The sequence below is a fragment of the Haplochromis burtoni genome, unplaced genomic scaffold (assembly GCF_018398535.1).
Source record: "Haplochromis burtoni strain Fernald_Lab_line unplaced genomic scaffold, NCSU_Asbu1 Contig_116, whole genome shotgun sequence".
Lineage (NCBI taxonomy): Eukaryota > Metazoa > Chordata > Actinopteri > Cichliformes > Cichlidae > Haplochromis > Haplochromis burtoni.
In genome coordinates this window covers 1,256,687-1,273,898 of record NW_024582477.1, presented here as the reverse complement: position 1 = coordinate 1,273,898, position 17,212 = coordinate 1,256,687, and the positions used below count along the sequence as shown (strand labels likewise).

At 39.9% G+C, this 17,212-nt stretch overlaps 2 protein-coding genes across 3 annotated transcripts in view; both read right to left on the bottom strand.

Annotated features, from left to right (window-relative positions):
* Window positions 1-3,821, bottom strand: part of calcr (calcitonin receptor) — a 64,764-nt gene extending 60,943 nt beyond the window's left edge. Inside the window, exons 1-2 of one of the 2 annotated variants that reach the window (XM_005928567.3) lie at window positions 3,482-3,819; window positions 3,259-3,377 (exon numbers count right to left, since the gene is read on the bottom strand). The gene's annotated coding sequence lies outside the window, so the exon portion shown is untranslated. Of the gene's footprint in view, window positions 1-3,258 lie in introns of both variants that reach the window. The other variant, XM_042223648.1, reaches the window with a different exon arrangement.
* Window positions 3,822-13,629: 9,808 nt separating this feature from the next.
* tfpi2 (tissue factor pathway inhibitor 2) lies at window positions 13,630-16,786 on the bottom strand. The gene is made up of 5 exons (XM_014335579.2): window positions 16,631-16,786; window positions 16,237-16,407; window positions 14,913-15,092; window positions 14,612-14,785; window positions 13,630-14,129 (listed from the first exon to the last, which is right to left on the bottom strand). Exons 1-5 carry the CDS (start codon window positions 16,749-16,751, stop codon window positions 14,050-14,052), a joined length of 726 nt encoding a protein of 241 aa, XP_014191065.2. The 5' UTR covers window positions 16,752-16,786; the 3' UTR covers window positions 13,630-14,049.
* Window positions 16,787-17,212: the final 426 nt, after the last annotated feature.

Below are 17,212 nucleotides of genomic sequence, written 5' to 3'. Positions count from 1 at the left end.
TGTGTGTGTGTGTGTGTGTGTGTGTGTGTGAACTGCAAACCCTTTGGCTTTGCTAAACATACTTTTATGATTTCAGTTAAGGGACAGTCCATCGGTTTAGGTAATAATGGAGCACATTTGACACCAGCCATCCAGCTGTAGTCTTGTAGTCTTGAGTGGCAGTGCTGCAAATTGAATTCAGGTGTTATAGGAGCAGAACACATCACTGGCCAGAGAAGACACAAAAGCCTCCATAAGTGGATATAACCATGTATCTGTCTTTGTCACAAATGCACACGCACACACTACACTTGCCATGTACAAACCTCTGTTTACTAAGTCATCAGCTATTTGCTCTATTCTAGCACCACCTATTGATTCTACTTCAGCTGTTCAGCACATGAAGTGCTGTAGAAGCGACACTATTGCATGGTTCATATTTCGTCAACAACCGAGCTGAAGCATAAACCTTTTCCTCTCTCATGCCCATCACTTTTCTTGGAATTTCACTGAGTTCATTCTCAAATCACATGCATGCAAATGCTCTGAGCTTTTGTTATGCTAAAACTACTGATCCAGCCACCTGGACTTATAAACAGCTTAATGGGGTGGAGATAACTGAAACAGATGACTGCAAAATTAAATTTTACAACAGCAGATCAACAACATTTGCCTGAATAAAGTTCATATCAGACTCATACAGAGAGCTGAGTGTGGAGCAACATGAAAAATGGGAAGAGCTGCAGCTGTGCAGCACATATCGTGACACTTAACTTTAATCACATCACACAACCCGTCCAGCTTTGCCAATGGTTCACCAAAGTCAACTTTAGTACCTCAAATGCCTTAATCATTTTGCACAGAGCCAGCCATGTGCTGAAAAATGAAACCCCAGCAGCATTACACACAAGTTACACTTGTGTCATTAAAAGGTTAAACCACACCCTTGGATCGACTTTGATGGGAAGTCTAAATTGTAATGGGTGACACTTCATCCCAATTATGCAGTTTCTCTGAGCATCACCTGATTAAGTAGTTAATTGCATGACAGCAAAATTGTCCACAACTTCCAACTGGTTGAAGCACGGGGTCACAGGGGCGGCAGCGGAGGAGGGAGATTCATCCTAACAGCTCTGGACTAGAATAATTTTAACTCACTCTGAGCCCTAACTGAGTGTTTGGCTGTTCACAATCAAGTCTATTGATGCTCAGATGGGGAGACAAGGTGACTGAATTGCATTTGGTTAGCATTAGGTTGATTAACATTAATAAGTACCAACAGGTGAGAGAGAAAGCACAGCTACTCGTTGTTTTCCCCTCAAAAGCAGAAAAACTGAAAAATGTGCACAGTCTCCGTGCATCCATCCGTTTACGTTTAGGTGTAAATCTTTACAAACCTGTAGCCAAAAAAAAAAGTTTAAGATCACTAAAATAAAGCACTGAATCCACAGTCCTTCCAAAGGCCATCCTTGCGTTTTCATCCTTTCATGCACAGCACCTCGCTCTTGCTTCCAGACCTTTTACTTCAGTCCCTTCAAACGGGGGCGCACAAACAAGCAAATTTGGCGCTTGCTTGCCTGCCTGTCTGTCTCCAACCACACAGACAGGACAGATAGACGGGACAGACAGGCAGCGTGCGGAATGATGAATAAAGAACTTATCTCAGTTGCTCAGAAAGAAGCCAGACACATTTCCAACCCAGCCCAATTCACTGCAGGGCACCACATATCTCAGCCTGCCTGTCTGCACGTATCTCTTCACTGCTGTCTCTCTCATTCGGGCCGTCTCTCTCTCTCTCTCTTTGACAGCCTGACACTGTGTTTGTTGCTATTCTTGTCTTCCTCTGTACTGCGCAGTGTGCGTGTGTGTGCGTGTGTGTGTCATAGTTGTATATGCTGAGAAACTCACACATCAGCTCATTGAAGCCACTCAGCATCGCCTCTAATAAAAACCCACGCTTTTTCTTCAATCACGGTTACGAAAACAGAAAGGAATCCCCAGAAGAAGACTCTCAATATAACTGCAGACATCCTCACACAGCCACTTGAGTTTCTGCGCTTTTGCTGCCACTGTTGGAAGCGTTCAGTAGCGACTTCGACTTCATTTTTGAACGGGACTTGTGGCCTGTTGGGTCCGTGAAGGAATGCCTATTTTGCCCCCTTCATGAATGTGCTAATATAATCAATATGAAGGGAAATGTTTTTGGGGTTTTTTAGTAGCGTGTAGCATTTTCACAGGAGGACAGATGAGAAGAAGGAAGCCTTGGGTGGAATTGCTTCATGAAAATATAACTCACAGTCAGCAGTCCTGTCTGAAAGTAAAAATATAGACACTGTGGTCTCCTGGTGCGGTTAATGCACCAAGTGTTTCTTATTTCCTCTTCGGATAAGTGTTACTTTTTAATGCTCGTTACAGTGTATATTCACAAGTGGGTTCATTGTGCTGCTGTGGGGAACGTACCAGATGCCTCACCATTTTGGCTCAGTTAATTTCTCTGAAGAGAAGCGGGATCCTGTATGGATACACGGCGGTGTCGCGTGAGTGTGGATGTATAAAAGTGCGTGTCTGACGTAAAAAAATCCGTCTGCAAAACACTTCGTCACATATATCTGGCTGCAAATAGGAAGACACGTCGGGAGGAGCTGCCTTATGTACGCAGTTTGTAGTTAAGCAATGAAAATCCATTTACATATTTCCAATGAGTCACCAGAGAGCGTACAATCTGAAGAAGTTTGTTGTGGCATATTAATTTAGGATTTAAGCTGGGGAAGCCCAGGCTTTTCTTCATGGGAAATGCATGAAATCCTTACAAGAGGCTATCATAGCTGATAAAGACTCTTTTCTCTCTTTTATTGAATTTTTCAACCGTTTAATAGAGAAAGGAGCAAGTGCGCAAAACATTTTGCAATATTTTTTATTTATTCACTCATTAAAATTATTCTCATCTAATCTTTTTATTTATTTATTTATTACTACTATTATTATTATTAAGATGTAAACATTTCCCCCACAGCCAATATGCTAAAAATGCATTTATAACATTAACCTTAGGAGCACGCAATGCAAATCCAGTTCATATGACATAAACCGCCAAGCAAAGATTCCTCATCAGTACAATTAAAATGGGGCTTAAATTAGTCCCCAAACCCCGCGGGTAAACTGAGTGACTAAACCCAAGCACCATCCTCTATTATCCTCACCAACCTTTGCGCTTTTTTTGGAGAACAAGTTGAGAAAAACAAAAAAGTTATAGAAGAAAAAAATCTGTCCGTGACTTACCTCACTTCAACTGACTTGAGGCTGCAGCCCGAGTGACACAATAAGATGCTGAGGAGAATCACAAACGTCTTTCTCAGAGAAGTCCTTCCACCGAGAATGACTCCCAGCTTTTTGCGCTCCTATTTAACGCAGCGCCAATAAAAACTTTTTTTTTCAGATCCACGGATATAAAAGCCATTATAAAATCAATCAAATGCTTCTACAGCTTTCCCCACATGTCTACCTTTTAATTATGAGAAGAATTAATGATCTGCGGTGCGCGCGGGAGAGGAGTGTGGAGCAGGACGCCGGTCTGATGCGGTGACAGTTGACTGCCCGGTAATCCAAGTGCGTCTAACAGCCTCCCGCTTACGCGGACGAGCGTGTGGTGGGAGCTCCTCCTCGCCTGCTTACCTCCGTCTCTGCGTTAAAGACACAGGAGAAGCCTCTGCACAGCGTGTGTGCGCCGGGCTCGGACACTCCTCTGGACACTCAAATCGAAAGAAACAGACACTATGAAGAAAAATGATGGCGATATGCCAGAACGCGTCCAGTCTGTGGCAGTTGCAGTTGAAACGCCTTGTTGGAGTTATAGCATTTTCTCTGCTCCCCCTTTTAACTCTGTAATCTAACCTCATAAAGACAGTATTGAGCTGTCAATATACTTTTTTCTGTCACAAATCTCTTATAATAGGTACTCGTGGCATGATATGTGACCAACCATCATGCCATTTGTGACAGATCGTGTAATATACAATGAAGGGGGATACATCGTTTCATATATCTACTTAGGAGCCCTTCCAGACACGTCATCGGGAATACATTCATGCTTTAAATTTCGATTTTGTCTCATTTACATCCTTTTTTAAACTAAAATGTGTAATTCTTTTTTTATACATGCTATTCATTATGTTAAGCTTTGCTGCTGATTTCACCGGAAAATCTATTAAAAGGGTACATTAGGGGCACTGGACCATAGAGGTATCTTTTTACAGACAGATATGAATAAAAAAACAAGACAACCCAAAACTTTTTTATGTTTCCAATGTGCAGTAAGTCACACAATCAAAAAAGTAGCATTTGTCACTGATGCGAACAGGTGGGGAAAGGTTATTTACGTCAACACAACCAATTCAGTTCAATTCAGTTCACTTTAATTGGATTTATATAGCGCCAAATCCAGGCAACAGTCAACTCAGGGCGCTTTGTATTGTAAGGTAAAGATCCTACAATAGGGACAAAAGGATAAATCGTGCCTGTGTGCCTGCCGAGGTTGCGTGGATGATAAGAAAAGTCGATCTAGAGATGGATATTGAAAGTAGTGCAGAATACCAAGAAGCATTATAGCATCATTTATTTATTACCTGGTTCCTGAAACATAATAAGTTTCACTTTAAATAGATACCAAGGGCAAAATTGGTGCATATAGATTCACCAGAAAGCAGGAAACTAAGTGTTTGGTGATTCCTGTAGGACTACCAGACCTCCCCCAATGTTCAAACAAAACCCAAGCCCACGCTCTGCACGCATCTCTTTACTACACGCACAATAGTACAGCAGTAATGAGAATACTACATTAGAGCAAGAGAGAGAGTAAAGACTAGTAAAGTATTAAAGAGACTGAATAGGTGACCTCTAAAAAAGGATCTTTGTTGTTCACTCAGACTTGGAATCTGTGGTGAACCCTTCAAAATAATGTCATCACAATCCAGGCAGGATGGAAACGCCACCACACAACTTACTGTTAACAGTGTGATCATCTTTAATGACAGAGAAGGCTTCCATTCTGCAGTCACCGAGATCACGGTAATAACAATCAGCATGGGAATTAGAATACACTCTTCACGTCAAGCTGATTTTCCCCAGGACGGCTGATGAGTTATTGGTGGATTGAGTCCATTATCCGACTGCCATGTATGTATTCTATTTATCCCGTCTGTTATTCATCAGGGTTTTTTTTGTTTTGTTGTATTTTTAAAGGAATATATCTGAGGCAAATTAAAAAAAGAAAATTCAAATCACTGTGAGCATAAAGTACTCACCTAGCAAATGATTTCCCTATTTAAGACACAGTGTTTGGTGTTTGGTAGCCTGGCTTGGCTTTTAAATCACCACCGGTGTATAAAGCAGAGAAACACCTGTGGAACCAGCATAACGAAAGTGCTTGAAAAAACCAGTGTCTTCTCATTTTCGTTTTGTTGAACCACAACTTTCTCCTTGCACTTAATTACAAGCACAAACAGATGTTTGCGTGCAATTGCTGTCATCGCAGATTTGACATTCATCTCTCTTCATCTCGCCAACATGCACACAGACAACCGCAAACAGTAAACGGTGATGAACATGCAGCTGCATATTTATAACACATTACGACAGTGTCAGACATGATCAGCCTGTCATCGCTAAAGCCATGCAATCTGCAAGTGAGCGGCGCTGCCTTCAAACCAGCAGTAATGGCAGAACATCCACTCGGGAGAAAGAGAGGAGTGGACAAACACAATCTACTTGGGAATGTTTGTAATCCTCCAACGCTGGAAAAAAAAACACGTTGCATTGTCAGCTACATTTTTACATGCACATATGCACACCTGCATACATCAGATTAACTTTAAATCATCCTAAATGGGGAAAAAAACACAAAGGAAAATCTCTAAATAGAAAAAGAAAGAAGGCTATTGTTTTTTTCTTCATCTCTCTATTTCAAATGACTGTCTCCTCTGGCCACCCCTAGATAAATGTCATTCCATATGTACAACGCCATAGTTATACAAGAAATCCCTCCTGGCAGAATACCCTCGTTCCCTGGTAGCATTTGAAGTCGTGCTGGCTGATGGTGCTGCGGCTAGAGGACACTTCCATGAAAAAGCAAGCCCTCTTCAGAGAATCCCTCATTATGGTCAGCTGTGGTGATGATGGACGCTGGAGGACGGATGATGAAAACGAAGCTGGAGTGAAGCCCGTTTCATGGAATCCACTGTGATGTAAACCTAGAGGATAATGGTGCCACACCAAAGAACATACAAGTTTGGACGCCAGTGTTGGCGACATCTGTGTGCTGCATTTAACGTGACGCCACCGCATCCCATCCCACCATGAACAAATGCAATAATTTTTTGTCTTCGACGCATTGGAAACTGAATGTTCATCAGCGTTGCAAGTTAAAGACTGCAAGGAATAATTACACACAATAAAAGAAAAGTAGATGCGTGTGTTAGAGTCCCTTTCTTTCATATACAGTTAAGTGTAAAGGACAGTACACGCCACGATTCAATCGTTTTTAGAACCTACTTTAGCAGCAATAACATAAAGTGATTCTTTTCTGTAGGATTTCATCAGTCTCACATCATTGTGGAGGAAATCTGTCCCGCTTGTCTTTACAGTGTTGCTTGATTTATGCACAGCTATCTTAAGGTCTTGCCTCAGCATTTCAGTTGGGTTGAGGTCTGGACTTTGATTGGGCCATTTTTTTTCAGTTGTTTTGCTGCTGTGCTTGGGATCATTGTCCTGTTGCATGACCCAGTTTCAAACAAACTTTAGTTGTCACGCAGATGGCCTCACACTGAATTTAGTGGGATCTTGACTCCCGGGAAGACTGTAGTGCTTGTGCTTTTACAGAGGGGCTCACTTATTGATGATCATGTAATCAACTGGATTGATTAGTGGCACCTGGCAAGGGTAAGGGTGTACTTAGTTTTTCACTGGAATTAATAAAGAAATAAAGGCAACTTTCAGGTACTGCAGGTAGCTCTGCATATTCCTGATATGGCTGATTTGTATACCAGATGCCCTTTGTGACCGCCCTATGTACAGGACTACACTATGGAGACACTTTATTAAATCTATAAATATGTTGGTTTTAATCCAGCTTCCAGCTAGCTGTGAATCACAAAATAAAATATCAATAAAATTATACACTACCAAAGCCTCTTCAAGGGTTGTTTCTTGATGACATAATGACTTTTGTGTCTATCTGTGCTTAAACCTAAGATGACCCTGAATAAATACAGTCATTATTTGTTTTTACATAAGATTTTAATCAAATCAATATTCCTATGTGACAGTCCAGGTTCACACTAAAGAAGCTTGTCTGCTGTGAGAGCAGGATACTGTTTTCTGCACACTAAATTCCCAGCACCAAACAGTAAGCAGCATTCTTGTGAGCATACTTGGGCACTAAGCAACTAAAAGCAAAATATATCACTCATCCACCTGACATTGCTGGCAAAAAGCTAAAACATTAAGACAACGGATATCAGACTTCCATTCATGATGTGTTCTCTTTTTTAAAGCTTCATTTAATTTAATGTATTCATTTGATCTACCAAATTCACATAGTGGTTTCGGATGTTTAGAGGTTGAGCATTTTTTCCTGCATCTGAATGGTTTTATGCAGGTGTTACTTGGTGCACGTAGGGTGACAAATATCTCAACATTCACATCAATGTGTGAGTACTGCATTAAGTAGAAAAATCCTGCACCTATCCCTCAGTACCACCTTTGCCACAGGTTCAGCATCAAGGACAGACTTTCATTCGCTGTGCTCTCCCCATAGGCTGCGCAATGATGTCTTTTCCCTGAGTGCTAACTATACTTTCAGAATGTAATCATTGTATTTAAATCACAAAACTAGCTGGTGAGACCCGGCGCAACCTTTTTTTTTTTTTTTTTTTTTTACAGTTTACTTCATAAGACTACTCGAGTTACACTACTCATCTTTTGAGAAAAGCACCATTTTTTGTGCACTAATAATATATTTTCATTACCAAGGACAAGGCTTTAATATTCATCTTAATGCAAGAAGTCAGAGTTTTAGAGTTACCTTTATGGCAATAAGATAGAGAAATAAGATGCCTGCAATCTGGTCTTTAAGCCTGACATCATTAGCCATTTCCGGGTCCAAACTCTGCTTCAGGTCTCAAAGTCAAACGAACACTGCGGCATCACTGAGAGTTAAAAACTCTCTAAATTCTTTCATCTTTAATAAAATGATCAGTGTGACTGTTCTACCAGGTGTAACAATTAAGTTTGACATCCAGGCATCCATGATGGTTTACCGGAGTTAGAAGTTAGCAGGGAGTTAGCTCGCTAGTTTCCACCTAAACATAACATACCATTTACAAAACCATTTCTGAAAGAAAAAATGTACAGCTCTGCTATCACTGCTATTTATCACATAAATGAAGACAGAAAACTAAACAACAGTGACTTTTGTAGGGTTACTGAAGTCGCACTAGCTGGTATATAATGATTTGCTATGTGCTCACTAGCGACACAGCTATGTTAGCATAATATAAATGTAGTGAAGCTGGAGGATGAACACTGATTTTTTTCCACTCGATAAAAGTTAATGCAAGGGTTCCCAATGTTTAGGGACAAATGCAATCGCATGGCAGGTAAACTAAATGGTAAACTTACCAGCATGGGCTGGGCTGTTGTTAAAAACTGAGCTTTTGGTAATAAAAACCAAGGGAGGCAACATTGATGACTGACTTTTTTTAGGGGCTTGTTCAGGTTAAATAGAACAAGATACAAAGCATTAACAGATACACAACAACCTTAATAAACGCAGAGTTTGGACCCGGAAGCAGGGTTCATATGTCATCACTTAAAGACCAGATTCTAACTGTTACTATTTGCAGGGAAATGCCCCATGTTACAATCTTGTATTCTAGCTAGCAGGGCCTATATTAGCATGGGTTGTTTATGTATAGTTTTAACAGATAGTCTAGGGGGTAAAGCTGATATAACTTCAAAATTCACAGTCATCTAAACTTTAGATTGCAGAAGAAAATAGTCAACATCCAAAAAGTGACTTCTTTATGTCGAAATCAGTTTTGTCCTCGTTACTCTGCACTTCTTCCACAGTCACAGAGTGAATCCTAATGAGTGTGTGCAGAATAACTGCTATCACTTTAGCTTGTTTTTGTTATGAGGAACCGAATGTGTTGCTATTATCGCCGGTCTCCCCCTACTCACTGTATATAGGAGTCCACTCACTTGTTCTCTTCATCAGCTCATCCAGTCCATTTCAGCTGCTGCTTCCCAACCTTGCCATCTGCCTTATTTGTTATGTGTTTGCCATCTACAGCTAGCTTCTATTTAGCTTTTCACATGTATACCAGTTTGCTTCTTCTTATTGCCACGGTCTTACTGAACCTCTACTTACCTCAGCATCCTTCTTTTCGGCCCACACCTGAGTTACCAGATCTCTCACAAATGTCTGTTTGACTCAGCATTTGGGTAGTTGTGTGTGTGTGTGTGTGCGTGTGTGTGTGTGTGTGTTTTGTGTGTTGTGTATGTGCTTTTAATATTTCAAATTTCACGGTTTTACCAAGGTACACGAGCAGAACAGAAGCATCATTAATGCTTTTAGTAATGCTTTTGCTTTTTCTGTTGTGAAAAGTCAAAATGTGTGCTGTGAAAAATTCACAACACTAACACGCTGCATTTAGTGATGAACTAGTGGGAGATAATAACATAAATCTGTACTACAATTTTATAAGCTAGTTTATTTTGATACCATCCAAATAGTTTTACTTCCCAGTGTTCATAATTATTGATTGATGACTCTGCTCTTTAGCCTGCACTTTTTCTATGAATATGTCATAATTGCATCCATTTTTTCAGATCTTCACTTCACAGCTTATTTGTAGTTTTGCAGCTTTCACAGCGTGCTGAGCATCACAAACACACACACACACACACACACACACACACACACAATATATATCTATATTATATATATAATATATCAAATATTATATATTATATATATATATATTATATATATATAAAGCAAAAATATCAATCAGGGAGCGCAATTCAGCTGTCGCATGTGTTGAGTCGGCTTGTCTTCAGAGAACTGCTGAACACTGCCTTAATATAAAGTCTTGACCTCCAGGGAACTGATAATTGAAACACAAAGGAAAAGGGGGAAAAGAAAGCTCCTTCACAGTTGAATCGTTAATTTTTATTTATTCGATTTTAATACTTCATCCTCTCTATTTGTTCGTTATGCTCAAATCATTTTTAATCTTTCTTAATAAAAAAGGAGTGTGGCACATTTGCAGGTAGGTGGAAGAAAATGATTTATTCACAGCTGTGAGTCATCTGCTGCAAAAGAGATGCAATTCTCAAACAACAAGAGGAAGATGTTACTGCAAGGACCTGTGGATGGTGGGCATGCTTAAAGTCTATTAAACAATGATTAACTCTTACAGTTACTACTAAAACTAAAATCTGTCATGGAAACTGTAGAAGTTAATATTCACCTCAAAAACTAATTACCGCACCACTACCCAAGCCACAGCACGATGAACAGGAGTAGTGAGGTGTGCAGATCACTGCACACACAGCTCTTTTCCGTCTATTTCTGTTGGCATTTTCTCTGGGAATTGATTCAGAATTTGTACCTCAAAATCTTCCAAAACATGTCAGAAGCACAAGGAGTTGCCTGACTTGTTTAATTGTACAACAGATACATGTGTTTGGAAGCCAGATGGACCTTGAAGAACAGTCCAGATTCTCCTCAACAGACACATCAATCTTCAGTATGTGAGGGGAGAGGGACAGAGACGTCTCACTTTATGCAGCAGACGGTGATGAATGCCGGGGAAACTCTGATGACATGTCGGGAGACAGAGGGCAGCTGGCATGTTTGGTCTACGCTTGAAACAGACCAACTCTGTGATGTGACAGCAAAAGAAATGGCGACTCTTAAAATAGAAAACGCGTGTGACGTACATTACTCCTGTAGTCACGGTTCTAAACATAATAACACACTTGCGCTACTGGAAGTTAGGGCTCCTCAACAAAGGCTTTGAGGATATTTCCAAGAGGTCATGAGGTAAGTCAGAAAAGGACAACGCAAAACTAATACAAATTTAGACTTGTTGCAACTCTTTGCAGCAATCTTATCAAGGTGACTTCAACTTTAAATGGTTGTGACAGATGACTTCCTGTTAAAAGGAGTTTTTCCTTCCCACTGTCACCAAGGGCATGCTAATAAGGCTGTCGTTGAACTTTTGGGGTTTTCTTTGTATCATTGGAGGGTTTTTTCCTAACAATATAAAGCACCTTGAGGTGAATGTTGGTGTGATTTGCTCGTAAATAAATAAATGTGAACAGATTTAAGTTGATATATGCTAATTGTGATGTGATACTGTTTCCCTATTGAAGGCCCACATCACAAAGGCTAACTACTTAAGTTACGGAAAAAGGAAAAATAACATCCACTGATGCCTTTTTCTATTCAGTATCAAGAGCTGTGCTCACATCCTGTTATGTTAGCTCGGGAGTTCGCATGAGCAACAACAAAGTTAGCGATCAATCCACAGAGAAGGCTGTTTTGTTTGTTGATAATATCACAAATAGCTATAATGGATTACCTCTTCGGGGTTTGGGAACACTTGCACGGTGGACAAGATTAATCAGCTTAGGACAGTGTTCCCATTTTGAGAGGCCGTGCTTGTCAAATTACATTGCTTCACCATCCACCAGTGTCAGACTTCCTAGAACACAAAATGATTTGGTTTGGTGCCCAAAAAGAAATTTATAAAACATTTATAAACCATAAAGCTTCCCCCCACCCCGAGAAACTTGATGCACTTACAGAAACAGGCTCTAAATGAATAAATGCTGCTGAGTCAACACTCTAAGATGCTTGGCACGGGTTCCTCCAATATACGGATAGCTACTGTTGTACCTAAAGTTTAAAGCTTAGATTAAAGCACCAAGATATACCCAGTGGCTTTCACATTGTTCGTTAAATATTGATTTGCTCATTTAGTAGAAGTAAATAGAGTAATATAGTAGTATTAAGTATATTTATACTAAGTGTTTGGTTCTTCTTAGATTTGTGAATCAGCCACCAGGTGGCGTCTGAGAAGCTTCTCCCCTTGGCGTTCACCTACACCTCCAGTACACTCAGGCATCTTGGCACAGAGCAACATTGCTGTTTGACACATGGTGAAAAGAAGCCTTCTATATTGAATTGATGCACTTTTAAATGATGATCATGTTTCAATGTAAGTATTCATTAATCACTATTGAGAATGAGGAGCAAAATTACTTACACTATCTAATGTACTGCAGCTAATGAAATAACCGAGCATGATCAATTCATCTCAGTTCACCTGAACTGCACAAAATCAGCAATCAGTGTGATACTGACACTTGCTAATAGTCGTAGACTGAGCTTTGTTGTGATTTAAAGTTCATAACTGAGTCCATTTTTCTTCTTGTTTTGCCGTTTCAAAGATTTGTCACATCATTTGTTGATGATGGCACCACAGAAGAATATGCTGCTGCAAGGTGCAATTATGATTTAACAGTCAGAAGGTAAACATGTTTCCATATATATATATATAGGCCTCATACAAATGCCTTTAATATATGTATATAGCCCCTTAGGATCAAATTTTCTGTCTTTCCTGAAATTTTGTATCCATAAATTTTTATCCTAAAGAGCAGGAAGTTGAAATATTATCAACAGCAATTCCCCCACCGGTTTCATAATGATCAGCAGTGATGATTCAGTGTGGCTTTTTAACGGCTGCATACTGTTAGGATGACTGCTCCCTTGCATACTTTCAATAGATGATTTAGCTTTGGTACTCAAAGCAATATCCCGAGCCAAATGCATTCCCTTTTATTACTATTTATATTTGAGCCAGATGGATGAGTAGTTTCCATTTATATCTTCAATAAATATTTATTGTCTGAAGAATCACACAGCACTTTCTTATTGTATTACAAGAGATGGAGCAGAGCACAGATTTAAGGCAGTCAGGATGTTCATACTAACAGCCTGCTTTCCTTAATGACATTATCGACCATTGTGATTTATCTTCACGATAAAGAGAGTATATTATCTGAAAAACTACTGACCAAAACACAATTGTTAAAACTATTTTTTAATAACTGAGGTTGGGAGGAAAATATACATGTGCATTCATTTTCCTGCATGGATGCTTTCTGCTATGGGGCGTGTTATTGTGTGTATTCCACTATAATTACATTATAATTGCTAAAACATTTGCAGACAATATTTCTGAACGCTTATGACTCATGTGTTGTAAACCTGCAGCTTGCTCTCCTCTAAATATGCAGTGCTGTTCTAATGAACCTGCCACAGCAGTGTTTCCCTGCCCCATGATTGCTTCCTTCCCGATTCAAGGCTGCGCTGAAACGAATGAGATAGGCTCGAGCGCCTTGAAAAGTATTACCAGATAAGGAGGGAAGACAGCAACATTAGTAAGGAACGGAAGAGCAGCCTGGAGATAAAGTGCAAGTGACTGAGGGAAAGTGAAGAAACCAGCCAAGTTTTTAGGGTAAAAGCAGACACTCTGTGGGTTTATGTGCATGGTAATGGTTGAAGAAGACGAAATCCGCATAATTTTAGTTTTTACTTTTATGAAAATACCGCACAGTACAGTAATTTGCTTAACACAGTGTTATCAAAATACAGAAAAGGCAGAATTCCTGAACAAATTCAGGATATTTCATGTAAAAAAGTGTAACTGAACAAAAGAAAAGCATACATTACATTCATACGGTATTAAAATACATAATCAGGAATGTTGGACATGAATCAACAGCATCAGCAGCAGCAATCCATCCTCTTGAACTTTACTGACAGCATACAGTCAATAAAAAATTCAGAAAAATGCTCTAATGACATTACAAATGTGGTCAAAATATGTCACACAAGGGCATAGGCAGCCTGGTCGATATTTCAGCATAAACAAACACACATTAGCTTCCATGTGGAAATTCTCCAAGAGCGAATTCCTTAGTACAAGTGTCAAACATTTACGCCTGCAAGGAAGTGATGGGTTTTCTATTTTTTCTCATTCGCAGAATTTTTCCTTGGCCTGGATGCTTTTTCCATCCTGGAACAAAAACAAAAAGCAAAAAAAAAAAAGGATAACAGCTGATTAGCATAACATATAATACTAACAATTGTGCACTTTTTAGTCTCACAATTAACCAAACTGGCTTTCTAGGAACAGATTTTGCTTGGTTTCCTCCAGATCATAGCACAGCGATTGGCAGCAGTGGATGAATGCTTTGGAAAGCGTCATCCAGCCTGAGTCAAACCAGTAGTTTTAATTTTTCAAGATACCAAGCATTTTTATGCCTGACAATAAATCAACTGAGCATAATTTGGTCTCTTTCCAATTCCCCCCAGACTTTCTGAATTTTCTCCTATTTCCATCCACTAAGTGGGTCTGAGTGGCAATTCGAATGCTGCCATTATTGAATTAAGCAGTCAGAAAATTCTCCTGAAATTATCATCTTCAGATAAAGATTTCACAATGAGCTGTGAAACATACGCCCATGCACCCTTCCCGCCCGGCTCAGGTTTGCACACCTTTTGCGCACACGTCCATGCAGGCTTGCCGCGAGACAAAGTTGTTGTTGCTCCCACCGCAGCCTGAGTAGACAAACTCCTCACACGTCTTGGTGGCTGTGTTATAGTAATAGCGAGGTATGGTGGCTGAACACTTCCCTTTGTCCAGAGGATCTCGGCAGAGCACGGGGATTGCTGTAACACAAGGAACACAACACAAGGAAGAGCTCGCCAGTTATTGTTTAATCATTTCCTTGTGAATGCAATGACTTTGTCTATTGTGTATCCTCACAGGGATGACTCAGGGGGGTAATCTGCTCACCTTTTTTTGGACTGCAGTACTCCATGCAAGAGGCTAGATTAAGGAAGCGGTTTGAATTCCCCTGGCAGCCACCGTAATTAAATGGCTCACACTGCATGGTGGTCATGTTGAAGAAGTAGCGGGAGATGAGACCCCGGCAGGGTCCCTCTTCTTTAGGAAATCTGCAGATTGGGGGAACCTCTGTGGAGAAGAATGGGAAAAAAATCAACATTTAACAGTGAGATCTGGTGAAACAACACTAATTAATTCATATGAACAGGTTAACAACCAGAGAGGCACTGGCTAGTTTCCTAAAAATGAAATAAAATGGACATGCCTAAGGTCACCATCACTGATGTATCTGTCGAATGTCAGTTGATACTGAAAGAAAATGTAATTTATCTGTGTCAATGCCCAATACTTATGTGTTGTGGGCTGGCTAAATGTTCAAAGATGGTGTAAAGAAGAGCTGAAAAATTTTAGAATCACATAAATAATTTCGTGTTTAATGACAATATTTTTTCTCCTGGAAGAGAAGGCAGGCTTAGTAGGAAAATCAAAAGCTAAAGATCAGCTAAATTGTTACTTAAAACATGCGTACTGGCCCAGAATTTCATCCCTAATGATCCATGTATCATATCGATACAGGAATACCATGTATATAGATATGTATATAGGTATATAGATATGTAAGTAAATAAATTCAAATAATCTGAACAAGTATAGGCTCACTTCATTCATCCCCATTCTGAGATAATGTTAGTTGACTTTAACGTTACAAACCTGCATTAAATCAGCTCAACTGGAAACCCATCCAGCACACATTTTGGCTGGTTTGTAGGGAATTAAATACTTACTTCACTCAGTGACATGCAAATCAGTTTATACCTTTTGTGTAATGTGTTATTTCTGGAGTTTTGATTGATATTCTGTCTCACTCTCCGTTGAAATGAACAGAGTCTGTTCATTTCTTTCTAAGCAAACTTGACATACTTTACTAACATTATTTCTCCCACTGTAATTCCCAATTTGACCTCATTCAATGACAAACTGATATATTACACTGACTTTGGCTTTATCCTTTAGGTTTTAGAAGTAAAAAAAAAGTGAAGTGAGATAACTTTATCTTATTGGACAAAACTGATTTTGACAAAGTTTCATTTTGAGGACATAGATGGCTGTTGGAAATGTAAGTAAACAGCAATATATGTTAATGCAATACTCAGCATATGACAATATCGTAAAAATCGCAAAAATATCACATGTTTAGGGAAGTATTGTGATAATATTATGTCACGTGTTGTCTGACTCCCACCTCTAATAACTCACGGGTCAGGCTACTTACTGGGAATTTTGTAGCATGTCTTGTGGCACTCCTGAAAACTCTTGAAGTTATTGTCATTCCCTTGGCAGCCTCCATATTCGAAATCCTCGCACCTCTGGGTGATGGTGTTGTAGTAATACCGCTGGATATTGCCTCTGCAAGGTCCCTCGTCCACTTGAAGAAGGCACACGCCTGAAAAGCACCAAGCAGATTTTTATTGAAATACCCGAGGACCGTTGCAAGGACACGGAAAAGAAAGTTTAAGCAGTGCTTAACAACACGCGCCAAACTGGATCTGTACGCCCGAGGTCATGTGATAACCAACAAGCTCAGAACTGCTGTTTTAAAAAAGTTGATGAAAACATTGAAGAAGCGCGAAGAAGTAATTAAAAAACAAAACATGATGTGGAGTTACCTTTAGGTGGCAGCGCCAAAACGCAGTAAAACGAGGAAATTATTGTAAACAGAGCAAATGCGCAAAGCTCCATTGTGCAAAGTTTTGGTCGAGATCCAGACTTTTCCGCTCTGTCTACCATCCCCACTCAGACCTTGTTTTATAGCACAGTCGGGAAGAGGGACGGGCATGTACTGAGTCAGCGCGCCAAAGAAAAGAAATTATTGCAGTTGATTAATGACGTCAAATTCTGAATTACTTGGAGGAGCGCTAAATCATGTGACTAAGTCTTAATAAAATATGAGGAGGAACTTGCTCTGCTTGAGAGAGTCAGATATTTTCACTGCCACAGGCCACTGGTTCTAGTGATGATGATGATGATGATGATGGGAATGTGCACCAATCCAGTAACACACACAGCATCCTTGTAAAATTTCCACAGAGCCAATATTGCGTTGTATCTAGGGACACACACGCTTGTGAAACATTAACACATCTTTCTTGTCTGAGCCACACAGGCAAGTCCCCACCAGAATACCCGTCTGACCGGATCCGAATCCACACACACACACACACACACACACACACACACACACACACACA